The sequence below is a fragment of the Schistocerca americana genome, chromosome 4 (genome assembly GCF_021461395.2).
Source record: "Schistocerca americana isolate TAMUIC-IGC-003095 chromosome 4, iqSchAmer2.1, whole genome shotgun sequence".
Lineage (NCBI taxonomy): Eukaryota > Metazoa > Arthropoda > Insecta > Orthoptera > Acrididae > Schistocerca > Schistocerca americana.
Window position 1 is genome coordinate 488,368,186 of NC_060122.1, and position 27,845 is coordinate 488,396,030.

The following is a 27,845-nucleotide window of genomic DNA, read 5'->3' on the forward strand; positions in this document are numbered from 1 at the left end:
TTTATACTGTAAAGGATTACCTAAAATGATGGGTACATTTTGTTTACAATTGTGCTAATTATTAATTACTGCAGTTAAGGGACATTTCACAATATATTCAATAGAACAGTGAAATACAGTGTCCAAAATATGTAACTCTGTAAGACAACAATAAGTGTGTTAACATATGATTTAGTGTCAATCAATACGAAATATCAAGAACTTCTGAGGAAATATCAAGAGCTGGAAATGAAATATAAAGCAGTGGATCGGAATTATTGCCTAACACAAGACAACGCCGTTGTTAATGATCATTCCACGCCGAACATGTGGCGTGTCCCCCCTTCCACCCCCCACCCCCACCCCCCCCCCCCCCCCCAAAAAAAATGAAAATAAAAAAAAGCAAGAACGACATGTAAGTACAGCCCCAGTGATACCATTATCAAACAAATTCTCAGCACTAGTAGCGGATTGTGGTAATACAACTGACATAAACAAACCAGAAAGTAATCACAAAACTCCCGCTAAAGAACAAAAAAAGAACTTGCCAACCTTAAGAAGCACCAAAGGGCTCCTTCTGTATGCCGACAGTCATGGAAATGATCTATCCAAACGTTTTCGCGAAAGTATGCATTCAAAACATTTAGTTTTCACGAAAATCAAGCCTGGTGCAATGTTAAATGCAGTGGTGGAGAATATTACAGCAGAAACAAGTCAACTGAACAAAGACGCTCACGTTGTGATATTGGCGGTGGCAACGACGTATACAAAAACGAAAGCAAGACAGCCCTGTGATGTTTCCATAACATATTACCAAAACTATTTCAAATGGACATTGTCATCACAAATGTGCCAGTGCAATGTGATTTACCACTGTGGTAGTGTGTAAACAAAGAGTTTCGACACTACAATTCCGAACTAAAGAAACTGTGTGATAAATTTAGCCATGTACATTTGATAGACTTAACTAAGATGAGTCGTGATGAACACACAAAACACGGATTCCACTTAAACAGGAAAGGGAAAGCCACGCTAGTTTCCCACATAAGCAAACTGTCTGAGAAAGAGAGTGTAGAGAAAGCTGCAGTTGATCTAGGCTACAACCACGAGACTATTTTAGAATAAAGGACCATAATAATAGTTTTCACGGATGTATTTCGGATATGACTGAGTCCTGTTCAAGCAAAGAAAAGCAAGGCTGTGAAATAAGTGATCAGTCATTGCAGGACAGTTCTATAAAACCAGTGTATGCAAAATGTTGTATAAAGTGTAACTCAAACAATTTAGATTCGTGCAAGATGGTAAATAAACAAGAAGGGATAGCACCCTTAAAGTTAATGCACTTAAATGTGCAATATCTTATAAACAAACTAAACATACTACAAATATTCATAGAACAACACTTGCCACATGTACTAGTAATAACAGACCATGGGCTAAAACATAGTGAAATAATATATTATAGATTAGAAGGTTACATACTAGCAAATGGTTATTGTAGGCAAAAGGTAGTGGTGTGGCAGTTTGTTAATAAGGTTACAGAAGCTAAAAAACTTTCCTTTCTTGAACACCAAGCCAAAAAAGGATCAATAGTAATGACAGGTATTGTACTCCACAGTAATGATCTTAAGTTACCAATGCATAAAGTGATTGGAGTATATAGGCCACCAAGTGCTGATGTAATGCTGTTTATGGATAAACTGAGTAGTGTTGTTGGTCAGGCCGGTTCTAATGACCTTACTAAATTAGGTGACTTTAATATAGATGTAAACTCAAATAGTAAACTTGAAACTCAGTGATGTACTGACCTCCTACCATCTTGTAAATATAGTGAACTCTGACACCAGAGTAACGGACACATGTTCCACTAGAATTGATTATGCTATAATCAACAAAGATGTTATAAATAAGGTACTTTCAGTAACTTAGATTTTCTTTATTCTGGGCACTTCTGTAAGGTGATAGAATACATAAATTCAGTTATGCATTAAAAAAAAATATTCTACAGAAATGAATGCTGAATACCTCAAATATTAATGCTCTTAAAGACAAACTAGCGAATGAGAAAAGGGATTCTGTGTACCAGGTAAAAGGGTCAGATGAGAAATGGAATGAATTCTACTCAACCCTACTGCATCATTATGAATATAGTTGTCCAGTCAGAGAAATCAAGAAGGTAGTTAAACACTGTCAAAATGGAAGTAATCCTAGACCAAAACTTCTATCAAATATGATTAGGCTCAGGCAGCAAGTACATGATCTAAACCAGCTTTATAAAGCTACTACTATGCAGGTGTTCAAGGAAAAATACAATAGGGCCAAGCAAACTTTCAAAACTGAAATTGTTAATCTAAGAAGCAGATTAACAGCAAAACAATAGAACAGTCTGACAACATAAGCAAAGCATCTTGGAAGCTGATTGACAAATACCGAAAAGGTCCCAACAAGATGAACATGGAACCACTCAGCATAAGACATGATGGTAACACTATGAAAAACCCCAGATACTGTATGTAATATTTTTAATAACTACTACATTTCTGGCAAACAGTCAACCCATATTAGAGTTTCACAGGTAGAGACCCGATGCCATGCCGCCCAGTGTACCGAATTTGAATTTGTGGAAGTGAATGAGCAGGAGATTCGCAGGGCAATATACATGCTAAAGAAAAAAATTTTCATCTGGATGGGATGGCGTATCCAGTGCTAATACTAAAGTGTGCGCAAAAGAAATCTCTAAATCTTTTAATCACCTGATTAATTGCAGCATTAGAGAAAACATGTATCCAACGGTTCTAAAAACGAGTGTAGTGAAACCAGCATATAAAAAGGGAAGTAAGAAAGATGTCTCCAACTATAGACCAATAGCATTAATTCCCACTTTTATTAAGATATTCGAAAGCATTATCCTTTCTCAGCTAAGTGCCTTTTTCACAAAACATAAACTGCTTGTAGATTCCCAGCAAGGTGTCAGAAAAGAGCTAAGTACAACCACAGCAGTTACACAGGTATATTTCTGACAAGAGCATTTGATACAGTAAACCATAGGGTACTTCTTAAAAAGCTAAAATCTTATAGTATTGGGGATCAAGTCATGAATCTTCTAACCACATACCTGCTGAATCATATGCAAAGCACTAAATTGTCATACAAACTAGATAATAAAATCATGAACTCCCTGTCCACCGGTGAACCTGTATTACAAGGTGTACCACAAGGCTGAATCCTTGGACCCTTTCTCTTCCTTATATATATTAATGACATTGCACAACCCATTAACTCCCATATTGTAAGCTATGCAGATGACATGTCGATCTTATTCTATGGAAGTGAATCTGATGAGCTAGAATCTCTTGCTACTGGTGGTGTAACAGAAGTAACAAAATACTTCACTGATCAGGGACTCAAGGTGAACGTCACCAAATGTCAACTACTGACATTTGAAACACGCAGTTCTCACCAGAACAATATGAATAGTGTGTGTAATATCTCTGCAACAGAAAATGGTAACTGTAAATTCCTGGGTGTGTATGTTGATGAAAATTTGCGGTGGACATACGACATTAATTTCGTATGCGAAAAACTCAGTTGTGTCATATATCTCCTCAGCCAGCTCGCAAAGATAGTTCCTAGCCAAGCACTGAAATTAGTGTATTATGGAACACTTTACCCCTTTCTCAATTATGGAATTGAACTATGGGGCTTTGCACTGATGTACATTTAAAAAGACTACTACTACTACTACTAGTACTACTACTACAGAAAAGAGCAACAAGACACATACATGGGATGGGACATAGAGATTCATGTTGTGAAGTGGTTGTGCAGCACAAATATCTGACAATATATTCTCTTTACATCTTCAAAATAGTTGTATTTTTTATAAGTCAACCAACAGAGGCTATCAAGGGCAGTGATGTACATGATCACGACACTAGAACAAAGTGTAACTATTTCCGTAACAGAACAGCGTTAAAAGTGACTGATAGAAGTCCATATATCAGTGGTTTGAATTGGTATAACAAGCTACCAAACGCTCTAAGAACGTACACAAGAAATGTTTTTAAAACAAAATTAAAATCTTTTCTAATAGAAAAATGTTTATATTCTTTCAATGAATTTTAAGATAGTGATTGTAACATGAAACATTAGCATATCAGTTGTAATGTGATAAATGTAAAAAATACATAAGAAGCAACAGCTACAGAATATAGTGTATTTTATAAGTGTAAATATAACCATAGGATTAAGTCTGATGTTTTCAAAAGCCATCGTTATGATGGCTCCACTTAAAGAAAATTTAAATAAATAAAAAAATAAATAATTAAATGTATTTATGTGTGAAATTGAGTGTGTTTATGTATCTCTGTGTCTGTAGTTTGTGTGTTTATGTAGTTTATGTGTTGACAACATACATACAATTTACATTGCCTATGGATGTATAAATAAATAAGCACATAAAATAAACAAACAAATAAATAAAAACCGAGGTTTATCTCAGATTGCAAAAACTAAATGTAAAGTTATTGGGAACCTACTTAAACCCCTGGCATGAGGAACTTTTTTGTGTTTGTATCCAAGAGATCCATTTATAACCATTAGGTATGCTTGTGACACTGAACAAAAACTACTTCAAAAAAATTGCAGTGGTGTAAGTTGGAAGATGGCATAAATCCTTCTATTGCTAATGTGTGTCATATCTCACAGAGCACCCTTGGTGTAAGAGCACCGCTGCGTTTATGTGTATACTTGGAGATGAACAGACAGTCCATTCATTCCAGCTACCATCTTGTGATGCAGCACATGTAGCTGGAGTTGTGCTAATGTTATCAGCTGTATGCTCTTGAACAAAGTAAATTTACAACTTGTGTTATAAAATTTAACTGCAATTACATTACATGAATTATGTGGAGTTATAAGCCCTGATGGTATTGAAAAGGATTAAATCATAAAACATTAGGAATACCTCAAAGCACTTGATGGTTTTGATTAGGTACTGTGCAAACTGCATTAAATCGACTGTTGTCTTTAATGTATTGTCGAGTAATTCCCAGGTACTACAGGAACTGTCACCACAGTCATACTGGAGGTGGTATACCCCTACCTTCCTCCAGCTTTTGATTGACCTTAGTCAATTATAAGGGCTTCTGCAGTTTACACTGAATTCTGAACAATTATACAGTTTGATATCTTTCACATTTAGAAAACATTGCCAGAGATGAAACAAGTGGTGACTGAGAAATGCCAGGAACAGTTGTGGCTAGAACCCCAGAGAAATGTGTTTCTAACATGGCACTTACCAATGAGCCTTAGTACTTCTTTCATCTGTGGCAATGATTTGTTAATTAAAAAGATGCCAGGCTACAGTATGGTTTGGAGTTCACATTAAATTGTGTGTCCCCCTGTAACTACCTGGGTAAGTCGGCTCAAAATTCAGGTAAAGGCAAAAGCATACCTTTCTCAATAGAACCATATCATGTAAAGGACTGCAGTTTTTAAACCAACCATTGGGTTATGGACAACGTTGCTTTTTACTACAGGAGGGCACAGGTTGACAACATTTCAATTGTGGGCACCCAGTTTCATCTGTTGCTAAAATCTAAAGTAAATTTAGATTTTAACGTAATGTTTTGGCTTGACCAAAAACATTTTTATTGGTAAAAAAAAGACCATTCATAAACCACTGATGCCATGAATTTCAGTTTACACTATTCTCAAATTTTCTGAAAACTGGATCAAAGTAACAAGGCAGATATATATCTGTCAGTTCAACAAAAACAGCCTTACTGTGACAGCATTATTCGAGATATAGATTGCAGTAGATCGTTGTGGATGGAGAGTGAACAACAGATTTCAATGTTCTTCAAGGAAGTAAAGTACAAGGACCACACTGAAACTTTTGAGAATGACAAGGATTTAGCACTCTTACACTAAGTAAGATAGTTGGTTAAAGCATCCAATTTTTATAATTTCGTTGATGCCTTTAGCTGCCATTCTGTTTATTTCATGTATGATTGTACAATTTTGGCCTTAGCCCTTTTCAAGTATCTAAAACTTGAAAATGGCCTAAGGCAAAAATTGTACAATCGTACTTGAAATAAAGAGCACGTCATCACAAAATCATTCAAAAAAATTCATAGCAGTTGCAGACTCTTATAACACTGAAAATTATAGCACCCGGTTTTGTTTGTTGATGAAAATTTCGCATGTATCTACATATATATTCATACATTGCAAATTGCTGTGAAATATTTAGTGTGTGAAGAATGATTGCTTAGATATCTGTGCAAGCTGTTATTAATGTAATCTTGTATTTGCCATCCCTGTTGGAGCAATATATAGGGGCTCTAGTCTTTCCTGAAACTTGCCGCTTAATACTGATTTTTTAAACTTCGTAAGTAGACTTTTGTTTGCTGGTTCACATTTTTCAGTATTTCCATGCCACCTTCCAATAGGTGAAACAAACTTCTCATCATATGTACTGCCCTCTTTTGTGTAATTGTGGTATCCTGATCGGTATTTTAAGGTGGGTCGTACAAGTGTTTTGTAAGGAATCTCTGTTGTAAGCTGATTGCAATTTCTCTTATCATACCAATGAACTGAAGTCTGCCACCTACTTTTCCTGTGACTGACTCTATGCTTAGTAATGAGCACGCTGCATTACAGTGGGTCAAACGAATGCTCTTGTGTGCTGTGGCAGCCTTCCTTTATTGCCTTCTTCGATATATTGTTGTACAATTGGTTATGAGGCATATTGCAACTGCGTTGGAGCAAATTCTCCATCAGAGCCTTCTTAAAGTAATCAACAATAGCTAAGTGCAGTGCTACCTGATGTGTTGTTTGGTTTCACAGAATGCCACGTGCTTTACTGTGTGCACTGCTATTTGCTTTAACGATCCCTTTCACAACCGTTTGCTTTCTTCATCATGAGAAATTATCAGAAAGTATGTTACACCATTTGATAGCGCTGGGAGGAGCTGTAAACCTGCCTGGGGAAGCTTAGTGTGTTAACTTAGTGTATTATGTTTATGTAACAATGAGGGAGCTCTTCTGCCATGGCCACACATTCAGACTTGAAATGAGGCTAATTCCGTAGCCTTTAGTAGACAAAAGCCTGAAGCTGTGATCATTCATATTTTTTGGGGCTGGCATGGCCCAGCAGGAGTCAGTTACTGATATGTTAAATAGCAAACAATTTGCCAAGATTTATCAACTGACTCCATTTCTATGTAATTCTGACCATAGTGGAGAAGGACAAGCGGCAAAGCAGTCAGCTTTATACTCTGTGAGGAGTTCTTCAGAGATTTACTGTGGAATAGATTTGTGCCTGATATCTGTAAACTTCTATTAATTCTCAAAAGGTCACCTTCTGTCATGCAAATATACACTGAAGTTAGGAGGAGTGACTGGATGAGGATACTACTGCAATACTTGTAGAAAGCACAAATGTAGTTCACACATGATGACATAATACCACTTAGGTTTTTCTCAGCACACAATAACACCCACCCACACACACACACACACACACACACACACACACACACACACACACACACAAGAAATTCACAAGCTTTGTACTTAGTTTCTACATTAGCCTGCCAGTGATGAATTCTGTAGTGTCACACACACACACACACACAAGAAATTCACAAGCTTTGTACTTAGTTTCTACATTAGCCTGCCAGTGATGAATTCTGTAGTGTCAATCTATCCCACTAAATTCATGAAATGCCCTCCATTCACACAGCCTTCATTTATTACCAGCTGTGGAATTAATTCACCAATGTTTGTGTGTGATGATTTTCTACAAATTTCAAAGATCTCAAAATAAATAAGTTTCTTCAGTGATTATGTTTTGCATTTGAGTAATTATTTTCTTTATATTGTTGTACTCCTTTTATTTAATGAATTTGTATGGGTGAAAGTCTTTGAAAGATTTAAAATCTATCTTTATGCCCTAAAACTGGTGCTTAGATTAGACATTATAAATTCTGTGGAGTATTTTAAATGTGTAAAATAATTTGTGAAAGGATATTTTGTATATACATGTACATCTTGAGAACAGATTTAGTGCCAAATTAGTATTGTGCAATTAATTAAGCATGTAATACGTGCTCATAAATTCTGTAATTAAATTATAGTTGTAGGATACTACTGGTGGCAGTCTGTTCCTGTAAAATGATTGTCTTTAGCACAGAATTTTTCCATATTTGTTGTAAGCTACAAAATATTTCTATCACACATGTGGAGCATTAAAGTAACTTGTATGACCACCACATTTTGTTTTCTTTGACAAAGATTCAATTACAGCTGTTAATGGATGTTGAGCAGCTTTATACTGGGTGATTCTCTGATGATGATACAAAGTTTCATGGATGATAGAGAAGAGTAAATGTATCAATTTGAGGTAAGGGTCCTTGGTCTGAAAATGACTGAGTCAAAAGTTATAAGCAAAAATCTTTCTGATACCTCTGATAGTGGAGTACATGTGCTAGTATTGTTGTTGCTGAGATTTTAGGGTAAGCAACTTTCAGAGGTGGCAGTATGGACCAAAACAAGACAAAAATATGTAGTAAAATGAGCTCTAAATTGCTTAACTTAAGAGCTATGAGCATTTGTCCATCATCTGCATATCTCTTCTACTGAAAGGCGATAGTCAAGGAAACTGAACTTACTGAAAAGGGGATTCTGAAATACTCTGGGAATTCTGAGAGAGTCAAGGAAGAGCTGAACTGCTTGTTGATTAAAAGTATTCTACTGAGTAGTTTTGTTGCCACTCATTCTTTGATTTTGTCCAGAAACAGTTGGTTGTGTGGTGACATAAGGAAAGGGTGAAGAGGTGTACTGAAATTGTTGTAATGTTTGTTACTCAATTGTAATTACCTTCAGCATGCTTGCCGATTATGGAATGTTCATTATTGTCTGTGGGTTTACACGCTCCAGGTCCAGTTCCCATTGCATAATCTTGAGATGACTCTATGTGATATTTGGTCACATAGCTGTAAATTCATTTTTTTTGGCAGAGTTTATTGCAAAGTAGTATTTTGTTGGCTTTGCACAGTGTCATACTTAAAGTTAACAATGACCAGAGTGTGAAGAGCATCGAATATAAAACATGGTGGGTTATTGTTATCAAAGTATAATAATACTACATTCCATTGGCAATGGTTCAGAATGTGTTCCTGCAAGGATTTCTCAAATACTTCAGGTTATGCACAGAATGGTGATGGGTGAAGGTAACATAGCATTTTTCGGGGAGGGTTATAACTCACAGAATAATTGATAAAACTGTAAATTCTAGCCAGTCTTGAAATAATCGCTAATAAGTGACATGGCAACTCAAAATATTTCATTTATGTTCATAAAAGGTAGTAAAATATAACTTTCACTCACAACAAGAATTGGTTCTGCAAAATTTGAAATTTCAACATGGATGAACTGTAAGTCTCAGGGAAATCTTTTGATGAAACAGTTGCCATCTTGTGTTATAAGTTTCACTTCTTGAAGGAAATGTGTTACAGGGATTTGGCTGCTCGGAACTGTCTTGTTGGGGAGGATCACTTGGTCAAAGTGGCCGATTTTGGACTTGCACGCCTAATGAGGGACGACACATATACAGCTCATGCTGGGGCTAAATTTCCTATTAAGTGGACTGCACCAGAAGGTCTGGCATACAACAAGTTTTCAACAAAGGTGTGTAGTAAAAAGTTCAAAAATTGTGGAAGCAACAAATTTGTAATTCAAAGTGCCAGAGTGTGTGATTGTGTTAATCCTGTACTTGTGTAGAGTCAAAGTTAATTATACTAGCAGAAGCCGACATAAAAGAAAAACTAATTCCTTCTTAAATAAGGTATGTGATACTATATTTGTTTCAAATGAAAATGAAGTGAATAGTAGTTTAAAAAGAAAAAGAAAATGTGTAACATTCATGGTCTCAGGTGAAGTTATACGCATCATTAGTTGCACCCTGATCATTATTTCAAAATCAAATTTTGAATGTTTCTTGTATCTCAAGTGTGTTTGTGACCATTGATTATTACAAAAGTATTTCACCATATTTGCACATGTTTGGTGTTTCCAGTTTATTCATTTTTTTAGATTTTGTTGTGTAATCAGATTTGTATTTCTATTGGTGTGTTCTTTATACGCATGATGTAGGACCATAAAGACTATTATGATGAAAAAATGCAGGCACTGGCTTTTAGAGTAGGAGATTTGTTGATCTGGAAAAAAGGTGCAGTTGGTGGTAAAAGGGCTTCTCTAGGATAAACAGGAAAATACAGCATTCCAGAAAGAGAAAAACAGTAGGACAGAATTGGATGAAAATAACTAATTAAATGTCAAAAAAAGTGGATAGCACTTCAAAAGAGAGTAAGAAATGGAAGAGAGAGCACTTTGGACCCATAAGATTCCATCTTCAGTTGCAGAATGGTACAGTGAAAAGACCATTAAGCACATAGCTTTTGGCCAAAGCCTCCTTCAGAAAAGCAAAGATGCACAAATTCTTTCACACGAGCAAGCACATCTCTCTCTCTTTCTCTCTCTCTGTCTCTGTGTGTGTGTGTGTGTGTGTGTGTGTGTGTGTGTGTGTTTTTCCATTTTCAGAAAAGGCTTTGGCCAAAAGGTAAACGTGTAACAATTTTTTCGTAGTGCCTGTATGCAACTCAATGTGTCTTCTTTATGGTGAGTTAACAATGTACCTTTTTCCTTAAATTGTTGATATTCCAGCCTGGAGTTTCCATTGTTAGAGTCAGGCACTTGTACTCAGAGTGATCTAAAATCCACATTTATATATATATAAGTGCTGGCAGGTCGATAGACACACAAACACACACACAAAATTCAAGCCTTCGCAACAAACGGCTGCCCCATCAGGAAAGAGGGAAGGAGAGGGAAAGACGAAAGGATGTGGGTTTTAAGGGAGAGGGTAAGGAGTCATTCCAATCCCGGGAGCGGAAAAACTTACTTTAGGGGGAAAAAAGGACAGGCATACACTCGCTCAAGCGCGCGTGCGCGCGCACGCACACACACACACACACACACACACACACACACACACACACACACACACACACACACACACATATATGTAAATGCAGAGAGGTTGGGCAGAAAAGATCTCTGCCCAAACTATTTGCCTTTACAAATGTCTGCTTGTGTCTGTGTATGTGCGGATGGATATGTGTGTGTGTATGCGAGTGTATACCTGTCCTTTTTTTCCCCCTAAGGTAAGTCTTTCCGCTCCCGGGATTGGAATGACTCCTTACCTTCTCCCTTAAAACCCACATCCTTTTGTCTTTCCCTCTCCTTCCCTCTTTCCTGATGAAGCAGCCGTTGGTTGCGAAAGCTTGAATTTTGTGTGTATGTTTGTGTTTGTTTGTGTGTCTATCAACCTGCCAGCGCTTTCGTTTGGTAAGTCACATCATCTTCGTTTCATATATATTGTGTGTATATAGAACTTTGCTTCCGCCATTTGTCGATGGGTGGCGACAATGGTAAGTAGCTGTCGAAAGAAGCAGATGACAGCATCAGGCAGTTAGCATGGACCTCAGTCAACATAACCTCATTCAAACATTAGTCGATTTTTGTCTGCATCATGAATTTTTGTCTGCATCATGAAGTTGTTCTTGATTAAAAATGTCAGTTTACAAGCCTAATTCTCGTCATTTGTGGGAGGTGTTACTGTTTTGTTTCAATATGAAGAAAACAGCAGCTGAGTCTTATTGAATTGCTCTCAGGTATGTATGGTAAGGATGCTAGTAGTGAAAGAATGTGTTGTGAGTGGTTTCAACGCTTCAAGAGTGGTGATTTTTAATGTTGTAGACCATCATAGTGGTGGAAGAGAGAATGTTTTCAAAGATACAGAATTGGAGACATTGCTGAGTGAAGACTCAGGTCAAACTCAAGAAGAATTGGCATGATTAGTGGGAGTAACACAGCAAGCCAATTCAAAATGTCTCAAGGCTATGGCATGATTCAGAAAGAAGGAACTTGGGTCCCATGTGAGCTGAAACCAAGAGACAAAAACGGAAGGGATAGCTGCATGGCATATGATGGGAGTCGAAAAATGTGTTCATTACGATAACCCTAAATGCAAAAAATCATGGGGAGGTGCCGGCTATGCTAACACATCGATGACCAAACCGAATATTCATGGCTCCAAGATCACGTTCTGCATTTGGTGGGACCAACTTGGCATCATGTAATATGAGGTGTTACAACCAAGTGAAACAACCACAGGTGCTTGTTATCGAACGCAATTGATGCGTTTGAGCAGAGAATTAAAAGACAAATAGCCACAATACAGCGAGAGGCACAATAAAGTGATTTTGCAGCACAACAATTCTCGACCCCACGTTGCAAAAGAGGTCAAAACGTACTTGGAAACGTTAAAATGGGAAGTCCTACCCCACCCACCATACTCTTCAGACATTGCTCCCTCTATCGATCATCTGTTTAGATCAATGGTGCATGGCCTGGATGACCAGCACTTCCAATCTCATGAAGAAGTCACAGATTGGATCGATTTGTGGATCGCTTCAAAAGATGAACAATTTTTTCGATGCGTTATTCGTACACTGCCTGAAAGATGGAAGAAAGTAGTGGCCAGTGATAGAAAAATACTTTGAATGATACATGTGTAACCGATTCGTTTCATTAAAACCTCAAATGTTGGGGAGAAAATGGCAGAAGCAAAGTTGTACACCTTGTAATAATAATAATAATAATAATAATAATAACAATACACTTACACATGGAATAACTTATCTGAAACCTAAAGATCAAGCAGACACAGCGAACCCAGCTAAATATCGCCCCATAACATGCCTACCAACAATATACAAAATATTAACTTCAGTCATTAAACAGAAACTAGTGACACATACAACACAGAACAAAATTATAAATGAAGAACAAAAAGGCTGTTGCAAAGAAGCACGAGGATGTAAAGAGCAACTGATAATAGATGCAGAGGTGACATATCAAGCTAAAACTAAACAAAGGTCGCTACACTACGCATACATCGATTACCAAAAAGCTTTTGATAGTGTACCCCACTCATGGTTACTACAAATATTGGAAATATATAAAGTAGATCCTAAATTGATACAGTTCCTAAACATAGTAATGAAAAACTGGAAAACCACACTTAATATCCAAACAAATTCAAATAATATCACATCACAGCCAATACAGATTAAGCGTGGAATATACCAAGGAGATTCATTAAGTCCTTTCTGGTTCTGCCTTGCTCTGAACCCACTATCCAACATGCTAAATAATACAAATTATGGTTACAATATTACTGGAACATACCCACACAAAATCACACATTTGCTATACATGGATGATCAAAACTACTGGCAGCAACAAATCAACAACTCAACCAATTACTAAAGATAACAGAAGGATTCAGCAATGATATAAGTATGGCTTTTGGAACAGACAAATGTAAGAAAAATAGCATAGTCAAGGGAAAACACACTAAACAAGAAGATTACATATTGGATAACCACAGCGACTGCATAGAAGCGATGGAAAAAACGGATGCCTATAAATATCTAGGATACAGACAAAAAACAGGAATAGATAATACAAATATTAAAGAAGAACTAAAAGAAAAATATAGACAAAGACTAACAAAAATACTGAAAACAGAATTGACAGCAAGAAACAAGACAAAAGCTATAAATACTTATGCCATACCAATATTGACCTACTCATTTGGAGTAGTGAAATGGAGTAACACAGACCTAGAAGCACTCAATACACTTACACGATCACAATGCCACAAATATAGAATACATCACATACATTCAGCAACAGAAAGATTCACATTAAGCAGAAAGGAAGAAGGAAGGGGATTTATCGACATAAAAAACCTACATTATGGACAGGTAGACAATTTAAGAAAATTCTTTCTAGAACGAGCAGAAACTAGCAAAATACACAAAGCAATCACCCACATAAATACATCGGCTACACCACTACAATTTCATAACCACCTCTACAACCCTTTAGATCACACAACATCAACAGATACAAAGAAAGTAAATTGGAAAAAGAAAACACTACATGGCAAGCACCCGTATCATCTAACACAGCCACACATCGATCAAGACGCATCCAACACATGGCTAAGAAGAAGCAATATATACAGTGAGACAGAAGGATTCATGATTGCAATACAGGATCAAACAGTAAACACCAGATATTACAGCAAGCATATTATTAGAGATCCCAATACCACAACGGATAAATGCAGACTTTGCAAACAACAAATAGAAACAGTAGATCACATCACAAGCGGATGTACAATACTAGCAAATACAGAATACCCCAGAAGACATGACAACGTCGCAAAAATAATACATCAACAGCTTGCCTTACAACATAAACTTTTAAAACAACACATTCCTACATACAAGTATACACCACAAAATGTACTGGAGAATGATGAATACAAATTATACTGGAACAGAACCATTATAACAGATAAAACAACACCACATAACAAACCTGACATCATACTCACCAATAAAAAGAAGAAATTAACACAACTAATTGAAATATCCATACCCAATACAGCAAATATACAGAAGAAAACAGGAGAAAAAATTGAAAAATACATCCAACTGGCTGAGGAAGTCAAGGACATGTGGCATCAGGATAAAGTTGACATTATACCAATTATACTTTCAACTACAGGAGTCATACCACACAATATCCACCAGTACATTAATGCAATACAGCTACATCCAAACTTATATATACAACTTCAGAAATCCGTAATTATTGATACATGTTCAATTACCCGAAAGTTCCTAAACGCAATGTAACATATACCGTACAGTTAAAAGGAAGTGACGCTTGATCAAGGTCCACGTCACTTTCATTCCGAACCAGACCCAAGGTCTGAGAAAGGAAAGATAATAATAATAATAATAATAATAATAATAATAATAATAATAATAATCCCCGTGGATGCCCGGGAAAAGAATAGGCCTCCGGTATGTTCTGCCAGTCGTAAAAGGCGACGAAAAGAACAAACCACTAATAGGGCTAACCCCCCTTTTAGTGTGATTAGTTGGTTCAGGACAGAACTAAAGAAGCCTCGGACAAGCGCCGTCATGGTCGGGGACGACGCTTGAACCCTATGCCCACCCACAATGGTAACGACACTGCTAGCCAACAGTAAAATGATTTAAATTCAAATAGAGGTGTTTTGCAGGATATGCTTCCTGCAACCACCCTAGAAGGAAAACAAAGACAGAGGATGATATGGTCAGATGAAGTTAATCGACACCTCACGTTCTGTTATTACCAAGCAACAAACCTAGGAACCAACACAACTGGATACAGATCACAAGTATACACAACATTTATTACCAGATACCCAGAATTAAAATTTTTAACAGAACAACGACTAGCTGATCAGATCCGTGTAATAATAAAAAATAACAGGATACCCCAGTCAGAATTAGAAAACATCAAACAACAAGTACAACAAATACTGGAACAAAATAATGTGCAATCAGAAGAAGAAGAAAATACAGTAATGGACTCAAACATCCCAGAGCAAACAAACGAAGAACAACACACACCAATTAAACAATCAGAGGAAAACGAAATCTTAAGACAGCCGCCAGAACAAGCACAAATGGAACACAAAGTGACACAGATGTTAGATATAGAAGAAAAATTTCAGCTGACATATATAGAATACAAAAACACAAATACAGACATTAGACCATTCTTGCATAGACCACCAAATAACCCACAAGTCGAAACAACAATAAAAACTATCAACACAATCATACACAACAAAATAAATGAAAACACAACTATGGAAGAGTTACAACTACTGGTTTACATAGGAGCACTCACTACACTAAATATACACACTAGGCAGAGATCAGAACCAACCAACACACAGAAGAAACCCACAAAACCAGCATGGCAACACAGGCTACAGATCAAAATAGAAAAACTGAGAAAAGACATCGGACAGCTAACACAATTTATAAGAAATGAAATCTCGGAAAAAAAAAACGAAAAAGGTTAGGTAAAATCTCACAACAAGAAGCGACAGAGCAATTAGACGAAAAGAAGCAGAAATTACAAGCATTAGCCAAACGACTCAGAAGATACAAAAAAAGTGAAAATAGAAGGAAACAAAACCAAACATTCAACACAAACCAAAAGAAATTTTACCAGACAATAGATAACACACACATTAAAATAAACAATCCACCAAACATAACAGACATGGAACACTTCTGGAGCAACATATGGTCAAACCCGGTACAACATAACAAGCATGCACGATGGATACAAGCAGAAACAGACACATACAAGATGATACCACAAATGCCTGAAGTGATAATTTTGCAACATGAAGTCACCCAAGCAATTAATTCTACTCACAATTGGAAAGCCCCTGGAAATGATAAAATAGCAAATTTCTGGTTAAAGAAGTTCACCTCAACACATTCACATCTAACTAAATTATTTAACAGTTACATTGCAGACCCATACACAGTTACACACGGAATAACATATCTGAAACCTAAAGATCAAGCAGACACAGCGAACCCAGCTAAATATCGTCCCATAACATGCCTACCAACAATATACAAAATATTAACTTCAGTCATTAAACAGAAATTAATGACACATACAACACAGAACAAAATTATAAATGAAGAACAAAAAGGCTGTTGCAAAGGAGCACGAGGATGTAAAGAGCAACTGATAATAGATGCAGAGGTGACATATCAAGCTAAAACTAAACAAAGGTCGCTACACTACGCATACATTGATTACCAAAAAGCTTTTGATAGTGTACCCCCACTCATGGTTACTACAAATATTGGAAATATACAAAGTAGATCCTAAATTGATACAGTTCCTAAACATAGTAATGAAAAATTGGAAAACCACACTTAATATCCAAACAAATTCAAATAATATCACATCACAGCCAATACAGATTAAGCGTGGAATATACCAAGGAGACTCATTAAGTCCTTTCTGGTTCTGCCTTGCTCTGAACCCACTATCCAACATGCTAAATAATACAAATTATGGATACAATATTACTGGAACATACCCACACAAAATCACACATTTGCTATACATGGATGATCTAAAACTACTGGCAGCAACAAATCAACTACTCAACCAATTACTAAAGATAACAGAAGGATTCAGCAATGATATAAGTATGGCTTTTGGAACAGACAAATGTAAGAAAAATAGCATAGTCAAGGGAAAACACACTAAACAAGAAGATTACATATTGGATAACCACAGCGACTGCATAGAAGCGATGGAAAAAACGGATGCCTATAAATATCTAGGATATAGACAAAAAACAGGAATAGATAATACAAATATTAAAGAAGAACTAAAAGAAAAATATAGACAAAGACTAACAAAAATACTGAAAACAGAATTGACAGCAAGAAACAAGACAAAAGCTATAAATACTTATGCCATACCAATATTGACCTACTCATTTGGAGTAGTGAAATGGAGTAACACAGACCTAGAAGCACTCAATACACTTACACGATCACAATGCCACAAATATAGAATACATCACATACATTCAGCAACAGAAAGATTCACATTAAGCAGAAAGGAAGGAGGAAGGGGATTTATCGACATAAAAAACCTACATTATGGACAGGTAGACAATTTAAGAAAATTCTTTCTAGAACGAACAGAAACTAGCAAAATACACAAAGCAATCACCCACATAAATACATCGGCTACACCACTACAATTTCATAACCACCTCTACAACCCTTTAGATCACACAACATCAACAGATACAAAGAAAGTAAATTGGAAAAAGAAAACACTTCATGGCAAGCACCCGTATCATCTAACACAGCCACACATCGATCAAGACGCATCCAACACATGGCTAAGAAAAGGCAATATATACAGTGAGACAGAAGGATTCATGATTGCAATACAGGATCAAACAATAAACACCAGGTAATACAGCAAGCATATTATTAAAGATCCCAATACCACAACGGATAAATGCAGACTTTGTAAATAACAAATAGAAACAGTAGATCACATCACAAGCGGATGTACAATACTAGCAAATACAGAATACCCCAGAAGACATGACAATGTCGCAAAAATAATACATCAACAGCTTACCTTACAACATAAACTTTTAAAACAACACGTTCCTACATACAAGTATACACCACAAAATGTACTGGAGAATGATGAATACAAATTATACTGGAACAGAACCATTATAACAGATAAAACAACGCCACATAACAAACCTGACATCATACTCACCAGTAAAAAGAAGAAATTAACACAACTAATCGAAATATCCATATCCAATACAACAAATATACAAAAGAAAACAGGAGAAAAAATTGAAAAATACATCCAACTGGTTGAGGAAGTCAAAGACTTGTGGCATCAGGATACAGTTGACATCATACCAATTATACTATCAACTACAGGAGTCATACCACACAATATCTCCACCAGTACATCAATGCAATACAGCTACATCCAAACATATATATACAACTACAGAAATCCGTAATTATTGATACATGTTCAATTACCCGAAAGTTCCTAAATGCAATATAACACATACCGTACAGTTAAAAGGAAGTGACGCTTGATCAAGGTCCGCGTCACTCCATTTTTAACCGGACTTAACGTCTGAGAAAGTGAGGGAAATAATAATAATAATAATAATAATTACAAAACATAAAATGTCCCAAGGATTCAGCTTGTACCAGGATCACCAACAGGATTTGGAAGTAGTGGACCCACCTTCATTCTACCTGCGCCAGAAATTCTGCATATGTTGACGAGTATACTTGCATGACTGGGGTGATGTGCTACGTATTGAGTATATGTGGAGGCTTTCTTGATTTGTCGGTTTCTTGAAAGGGTTTTAGCTTTTGGGATCTTGTTTACTCAGAGCATCTTCAACAGGCACCTATAAATGGAAACTTAAGATTACAAAATTGGGTGCAGTATACTTCTAACGTGGAAATAAATGACACGTCTAAAAGGACAATATATGTGAAATCATAATTAAATTACAACTGAAACCCCCCTCCCTCCTCCCACCCCCTCACCCTGTTTTCTTACTCCATTAGTGGTGAAATCAACACAAATCAAACAAATAAGTTAAGCGTTGAAGTAGGCTGTTATGTCACAGAGGATGTCTGTTGAAAGAGTTCTTGCAGTCGATTGAAATACTATGTCGAGCAAGATCCAAAATTGAGTCTGACTTTGATGTTACCTGGACATGAATAACTGCCCTTGGTGAATTCATGTCAATCATTGGATATTTTTACTGGCCATCTGACTCCACTATAACCGTTGTAGAATCATTCAAAGTAAGTCTGTGCTCAGGAGTGCGGGAGTTCCCCGGCCGTCCAGTGTTACTTGGAGGTGACTTGAACCAGTTTAGTATAGCCTGAGACATTGATGGATTCATTGCAGGTGGTGTGGACAGTCAGTCCAATGAAGCAGTTTTGGATACATTTTCTGAAACCTGTCTTGAGCAGCTAGTTTGACAGCCTAAAGGCACTGGAAATATTTCAGATCCTGTAGCTACAAGCAGGCCTAACCTTATTGACAATATATTGTAGAAACAAGGCTAGTGCTTATGTTGGTTACTAAGTTAAAAAATTCATCACAAAGGCTAGGAGAATTTTTATGCTGGAAAGAGCATGTAAGCAGCTTCTAGTATCGTACTTAGACAACAAATAGACGTCATTTAGTTCCATTATAATTGATGTAGAGGAATTATGGCCAAAGTTGAAACTGACTGTAAAGTTTGCTCTGGAGAATTATGTGCCGAGTAAGTTGATTAAGAAACGAAATCACCGAAAGTGATTTAAAAACATAATTTTGAAAAATGGCGAGGAAACATAGATTTTTGTACCCTCAGTTCAAAAAAGAACACTGAAATATTCACATGCAGAAGTTAGTACAGATTCGTGTGGCTATAAAAATGACGAACCATGAAGCATACAATTACTTACACCACTATTACACTGGCAAAAGATCTTGCTGAGAATCGACAATAATTCTGGTCCTATGTAAAAATTGGTAAGTGTGTTGACTGCTTCTATTCAGATACTCGTTGACCAACGTGGTGTTGCAATAGAAGACAGCAAAAGGAAAACTGAAGTTCTAAGTTCTGTATTTGAAAAGTAATTCTTGCAGGAAGATCGTATAGACGTATCATTAACTGACCATCGCACAGAATCCCCTACTGAGGAAATGGACATCCTTGGTATTGAGAAGCAACTGAAAGAGTTGAAAACAAATAAGTTGCCAGATCCAAATGGAATACCAGTACTGTTTTACAGTACTCTTTGGCATTGGACCCTTACTTAGCTTGTATTTGTCATAAATCTCTAGCCCAGTGCAAAGTCCCAAGCAACTGGGAAAGATTGCAGGTGACACCATTATATAAGAACATTCAAAAGACAGACCTGCAAAATTACAGACCAATATCTGTAGTATTGGTTTGCTGCAGAATTCTTGAGCATATTTTAATTTTGAATATAATAATTTTCCTTGAGTCAGAAAACCTTCTGTCCACATATCAGCACGGATTTAGAAAGCATTGCTTGTACAAAACTCATCTTGCTTTTTTCTCAAACTGTATTCTGTGAACCATGGACGAAGGCAACAGGTACATTGGATTCCATGTCCCTAGATCTCCATAAATCATTTGATACTGTGCCCCACTGCAGACTGTTAAGGGAGGTCCAACCATACACAATAGGTTCTTGAATATGAGAGTAGGTTCAGCGGCCTTTTGAATAATAGAACTCAGTGTGTAGTTCTGGATGGCAAGTGTTCATTGGAGACCAGGATGTCATCAGAATTGCCCCAGGCAAGTGTGCCAGAATTGGTCTGCACAAATGATCTGAGAGAGTGGGTGGCAGCAATGTGTGACAGTTTGCTGATGTTGTGTAGTGTACAGCAAAGGTCATTGTTGAGTGACTGTCATAGGATGTAGGATGTCTTAAACTAAATTTCTGTTCAGTGGCAGCTTGCTCCAAATGTGGAAATATTGTAAGCTAATGCAGATGAATAGGAAAAAAAAATTGTAATGTTAGAGTACAGTATTAGTGGTGCGCTGCATGACACAGTCATGTCGATTAAATAACTAGACACAGCATTGCAAAGCGATATGAAATGGAATGAGGACATTACATTGGTTATAGGGAGACCAAATGGTGGACTTTGGTTTATTGGAAGAATTCTAGGAAATGTTGCTGATCTTTAAAGGTGACTATGTATAGAATACTTGTGTGACCCATTCTTGAGTACTGGTAAAGTGGTTGCTATCCTCACCAGATTGGATTGAAGGTAGACATCGAAGCAATTCAGAGATCTGCTGCTATATTTGTTACCGGTATGTTCGACGAAGTTTCTATTATTATGGAGACGCACCGAGAACTCAAATGGGAATCCCTGGAGGGAAGACGTCAATTCCTTAGCAAAATACAGTTGAGAAAATTTAGAGACCTGGTATTTGAAGCTGACTGCAAATAGTTCTGCTGCCACCAACATGAATTTTGCACAAAGAGAAATTAGGGCCCATACAGAGGCTTATAGACAGGATTATTCCCTTGCTCCATTTAAAAGTGGTACAGGAAAGGGAATGACTACTGCTGAGGCAAGGCACCCCATGCCATGCATTGTAAGGTAGCTCATAGAGTATATACGTAGGTGGAGATGAAAGTATGTTGTACGTTACCACTTCAGACTATACACATGGGTGTTCATCCATACTGGTTGCTGACTATTTATCATAGAAAAATGAATAGTGATTGCACAGTAACGGTTACGTAAAGTGTATAATCTTATGCAGAGTCTCCATGGGGCCACAGTGTGATGAAGCACAGAACACATTTTGTGTTGGGGATGATGGTGTAAACCAGCTGTCAACAAAACAACTTGGAGAGCATATTTGGAAGGTCGGAGAAGGTTAGCGAGCAACATAGGCTTCATTTTGGACCATGATTTAAAAAAAAAGGAAAAAACCTACTTGTAGCAGAGAAATGTGTTCAAGCATTTTAGGCTAATATAGATTGTATAATGTGAGGCATACACTTGTTTGTAGGTTTTGAGATGAGTTATCAGTTTTGAAATATTTTGACTATATATTTTGACTAGAATATGAAATCTATATGTGAACCAGCCTATTTGGTCGACAGCAAGAGCTTCAAGATATGAGACTCAGCTGTTGAACTGATTAATTTAGCACAGATTTATCAAGAAATTCGTACTGTGGTACAGAGCTGCTAATGAGAAAAATGGAGGTCAGTGTTATGGGAACCAGATAAATCATATGAATGTAGGTGCATAGTAAAATCATCTCAGAACATGATCCAGATTATATAGAAAATATGCTACCTTAGCTTCACTAGATTATCAAGCAGTGGAACTGCAATGATTATTTGAACTTTTGGTATTCCGCTCCATAGTGACAGGAAAACGATGTATTTTGAACGCACTGAAAATCTTGCATGACATGTGAATTGTGTTATTTTTGGTACTACTTCTATGCTAAGTAGCTTGACAGTTCTGTTAGTAGCATTGTCAAGTGTGGGTCACATGTCTTTGAACTCCCACGAAAGACAGAAATCAATATTCTGCAGATTTTTATTTACCGAATTGGTTGGGAGAAGAAAAATAATGCCAAGATCTGCACCCTGCACCCTGTTCAAAGACACGAAACTGCTGCTGCAATTGTTAATTGAAAGCATAAGAAGGAAAAGAAGAAAATAAAAAAAAAGACCACTTCAGAAAAAAATAGTTGAAGCTTTTGCAACAGCAAACGTCTAGTCAAAAAGCTCTAGAGTCACCACTTGTTTGTAACAGTCAGTTTCAAAGCAGTAAGTCTTTGTCTTCAGGCAAAATCTGTCACAAACTGTCATTTGTATGCCAAAAAAAATAATTGTGAATTTTGTCAAAAATAGATGCAAAATTTTCATAACCCTTCTCATTACTGTGGAGGGGGAGAACACTTGTTTTGAAGTATTTTGAACCTTCTCCCCCTGTACCCTCCCTCTCCTTTTCTCGCTGTCATGCGTCTACCCTGCCTTCATAATTCCCCCTCCACTCCCATGAATATGCATATGCATGCCATTTTCATTTACTGTTGCCAATGTTTGCACAAAACACATGCAGTTATAGAAAATTTACACTTGTGGAAGATTTATTACAGAAGTTATAAGATACTGTAACTCAGTTAAGTAAAGGCAAGGCTAGAATGATGTGTGAGAAGGAATAAAAACATTTGCTAATTATTTGCAGAATTGAACTGGAAATTAACTGTCTAAGTACTGTCATAGGATACTTCAAGTGGCAGTTTGGAAAGAAACGTCATACAGACATTCTTGGGTAAATAGGAATGCTATTTTCCAGTTAAGTGCTTGTTTTCTTCCTGTTCAGTTCTCAAAATTTTATGTTGTGACAAGAAATATAATTCTGTTTCAGTCTGATGTGTGGGCATTTGGAATCCTCTTATGGGAAATAGCAACTTACGGTATGTCACCATATCCAGGGGTGGACCTTACTGATGTGTATCACATGCTAGAAAAAGGATACAGGTATAAATTTCTTGCAAATCATTACTTTCTTGTGGAAGTGTTAATTTTAAAATTACCATTAGGATTAATGTAAAATTTTGGTTCTTCTTGTTCTTTTCATTGTGAATTAAATAAGTTTCACAGTATACAATTAATCATAAATGTGATTGGTTTATTTGATGAAAGAAGTGAGTATCTCTTTAAAAAGAGGCATTAGTATTAACTATCACAAAAATATGAAAAGCAAAACTGTATCTTGTATGTGAAACCTGAATTTCTCTCAGCATATAGAATGTTAAAGTAATAGGAATACAGCCACGTGGCATCTTCAACAGCCGCTGATATTTCATCTTGTAATCAAACTGGAAGGCAAAACCTTTAATGTTTTATTTTAGACATGTTTCTCAGGTCATGTCATACTGGAAAATTGTGGACGGAATACAATTAGTGGAATGAGTGATGATCAACAACCATTGAGTATCAGAAGCATTGGTTAATAAATGGGTGCAGGAATGATAGCTGAAAGCTGGTAGCTCAGGTTGGGAATTTTCGTTTTTGTTACATGCATGTGGGCAGGGCGTTTGTGTAAGGAAAAACTGAAGTTTGCAAACTGATCTACCATGTTTCTGTTCTTGCTTTATGCTCAAATCTTCCTTTATACAGTAAGTGGTTGGCTTTACTAACATCATTGTTTGGCCTGTAATAGTTGTGCACCACTCTCAGGGCCCAAGGACATTGATTTATTGATTAAATAAATTTTGCTGGGATGCTCGTTCCAGTCTATTTTTTATTCATTACTTGTTTACAAAAAATTATGTCAGAACAATTCACAGAGCAGTTAGTTGTATTAAGTATAATTTTTTCCCTGTGTAACGTCAATGCAAGATTGTAATAATTGTTGAAATTGGTCAGTTTGAGCTTTGTCAGTTATACATATGTATCTGTTCCCGTTAACTTTTTCCGCTCTAGAAATGGCTGTCTCTGTTAGGTCTGACTGTAGAGATAACTTAAGCAAAATAAACAAATTTTGTTGTTTCAGTGACTATTTATTTGTTAAATTGGCTTGATGAATTTTAGTACTGTTTTCATACTCGAGTGTCTTACTAATTATGAAGTTGTTTTGGTATGTATGGCCAGCAGTTTGAACAAGACTTTTGTTAGAAGGCTACATTAGATCTTTACATTGAACAAGCAGTTCACAGATCTCATAGGTTCTTCAAAACAGAACATTCCTGATCAACTGTTGAGAAAAATTAAAACTATTCTAGGGGATGAAGTTCCTATGGTGTAAAAAGAGTCATTGAAGCTCTTAAATATAAGCACAAGATGTTAGAAGTAGCTGTAACTTGACGAGTGGTGTCAAGTGTTAGCAAAGAAGATTTTGATTGAATTTTACTGTTGGTGCCAAGAAGTGCTTGTTGAAATAAATAAATGCATCAAGAAATTCTGTGTGTTATGCTATAGAACAAATTCATCAGGTCTCCCGTTGCATGGGGCACAGACCACTATTTCAACTGGATCTGTTAATAGGGAAACAGTTGCAGTTTTCCCTCAAAGTGCACTTCATGGTGACAGTAAATTAATTACATGATCAAACACTGAAACGCTCAGGTTGTTCACTTCAGGCAGGACTACATTTCCCATGGTCAGCTTTATGCTATGTGCACACATATAACTCACCACACACCTAAATTGTTTTCCTGTCACTCTTGATAATAGTTGGAGAAGACATATTATAGAAAGCCTGACATACAAAGAGGCATTAATAACATTTTGATATAACTGTGAAATGTCCTGGATGGAATGTAAATAATGGAAGGATTAAAGGTAACAATTTGCTACATAGTTCAAGCATTGAGTGGTCAATACGCACACAGAACAAGACTCTCTCTCTCTCTCTCTCTCTCTCTCTCTCTCTCTCTCTCTCTCTCTCTCTCTCTCTCTCTCTCTGTCTTTGGTCATATTAGATCTAAAGAACCTTGTCTGATGTCTGAAAATTTACCAAATTTTTCAAACAGGCCCAAGTACCTCTCATTTGTTTAATGTCTCAACTATAGTGTGATTAGTTAACTTTACTCCTTCCATTACTTACGCGTATCATTTGGATACAGGCCATGACAAGTATTCCAAGACAGTTCTATAATTTTTGTACTTACAATTCAAAAATGTACGCTATGTGATCAAAGTATCTGGACACCCCCAAAAACATAAGTTTTTCATATTAGGTGCATTGTGCTGCCACCTATGCCAGGTAATCCATATCATCGCGACCTCAGTAGTCATTAGGCTTTGTGAGAGAGCAGAGTGGGGTGCCCTGCAGAACTCAAGGACTTCGAACGTGGTCATGTGATTGGGTGTCACTTGTGTCATACGTTTGTACGTGAGATTTCCACACTTCTAAACATTCCTAGGTTTGATGTAATAGTGAAGTGGAAACATGAAGGGACACGTACAGCACAAAAGTGTACTGGCTGACCTAGTCTGTTGACTGACAAGAGACTGCCAGCAGTTGAAGAGGGTCGTAATGTGTAATAGGCAGACATATCTCCAGACCATCACACAGGGTTTCCAAACTGCATCAGCACCCACTGTAAGTACTGTGACAGTTAGGCGGGAGGTGAGAAAACTAGGATTACATGGTTGAGTGGCTGCTCATAAGCGACACATCACGCCGGTAAATGCCAAATGATGCCCTGCTTGGTGTAAGGAGCATAAACATTGGGCAACTGAACAGTGGAAAAACGTTGTGTGGAGTGACTAATCACTGTACACAATGTGGCGATCCAATGGCAGGGTGTGGGTATGGCGAATGCATGGTGAACGGCATCTGCCAGTGAGTGTAATGCCAACAGTAAAATTCGGAGGTGATGGTGTTACGGTGTGGTCGCGTTTTTCATATAGGGGGCTAGCACCCTACACCTACATCTACATCCATACTCAGCAAGCCACCTGACTGTGTGTGGCAGAGGGTACCTGGAGTACCTCTATCGGTTCTCCCTTCTGTTCCAGTCTCGCATTGTTCGTGGAAAGAAAGATTGTCGGTATGCCTCTGTGTGGGCTCTAATCTGTCTGATTTTATTCTCATGGTCTATTCGCGAGATACATGTAGGAAGGAGCAATATACTGCTTGACTCCTCGGTGAAGGTATGTTCTCGAAACTTCAAAAAAAGCCCGTACTGAGCGTTTCCTTAGGATTCTTCCAATGAATCTCAGTCTGCTTTACTGACGATTAATTTTATGTGGTCATTCCATTTTAAATCACTCCTAATGCCTACTCCTAGATAATTTATGGAATTAACTGCTTCCGGTTGCTGACCTGCTATTGTGTAGCTGAATGATAAAGGATCTTTCTTTCTATGTATTCGCAGCACATTACACTTGTCTACATTGAGATTCAATTGCCATTCCCTGCACCGTGCGTCAATTCGTTGCAGATCCTCCTGCATTTCAGTAAAAGTTTCCGTTGTTACAACCTCTCGATATACTACAGCATCATCCGCAAAAAGCCTCAGTGAACATCCGATGTTATCCACAAGGTCATTTATATATATTGTGAATAGAAACAGTCCTACGGCACTCCCCTGCGGCACACCTGAAATCACTCTTACTTCGGAAGACTCCTCTCCACAATTGGTCTGATAGTCCATATGCTCTTATTTTGTTCATTAAACTACTGTGGGGAACTGTATCAAACATCTTGCGGAAGTCAAGAAACACGGTATCTACCTGGGAACCCGTGTCTATGGCCCTCTGAGTCTCGTGGACGAGTAGCGCGAGCTGGGTTTCACACGATCGTCTTTTTCGAAACCCATGCTGATTCCTACAGAGTAGATTTCTAGTCTCCAGAAAAGTCATTATACTTGAACATAATATGTGTTCCAAAATTCTACAACTGATCGTCATTAGAGATATAGGTCTATAGTTTTGCACATCTGTTCGACATCCCTTCTTGGAAACGGGGATGACCTGTGCCCTTTTCCAATCGTTTGGAACGCTACGCTCTTGTAGAGACCTACGGTACACCACTGCAAGAAGGGGGGCAAGTTCTTTTGTGTACTCTGTGTGAAGTCACACTGGTATCCCATCGGGTCCAGCGGCCTTTCCTCTTTTGAGCGATTTTAATTGTTTTTCTATCTATTTCAAAATCTGCCATTTTGTCATCTGTGTGACAATCTAGAGAAGGAACTACAGTGCAGTCTTCCTCTGTGAAACAGCTTTGGAAAAAGACATTTTGTATTT

The 27,845-nt window shown here is 37.2% G+C and overlaps 1 protein-coding gene across 2 annotated transcripts in view; it reads left to right on the forward strand.

Annotated features, from left to right (window-relative positions):
* Nucleotides 1-27,845, forward strand: part of LOC124614053 (tyrosine-protein kinase Abl) — a 445,084-nt gene that overhangs the window by 340,204 nt on the left and 77,035 nt on the right. For both annotated transcript variants that reach the window (XM_047142887.1, XM_047142888.1), the window contains exons 8-9: nucleotides 9,504-9,675; nucleotides 23,515-23,627. In XM_047142887.1, the coding sequence (XP_046998843.1) occupies nucleotides 9,504-9,675; nucleotides 23,515-23,627 (285 nt within the window). The remainder of the gene's footprint in view (nucleotides 1-9,503; nucleotides 9,676-23,514; nucleotides 23,628-27,845) is intronic.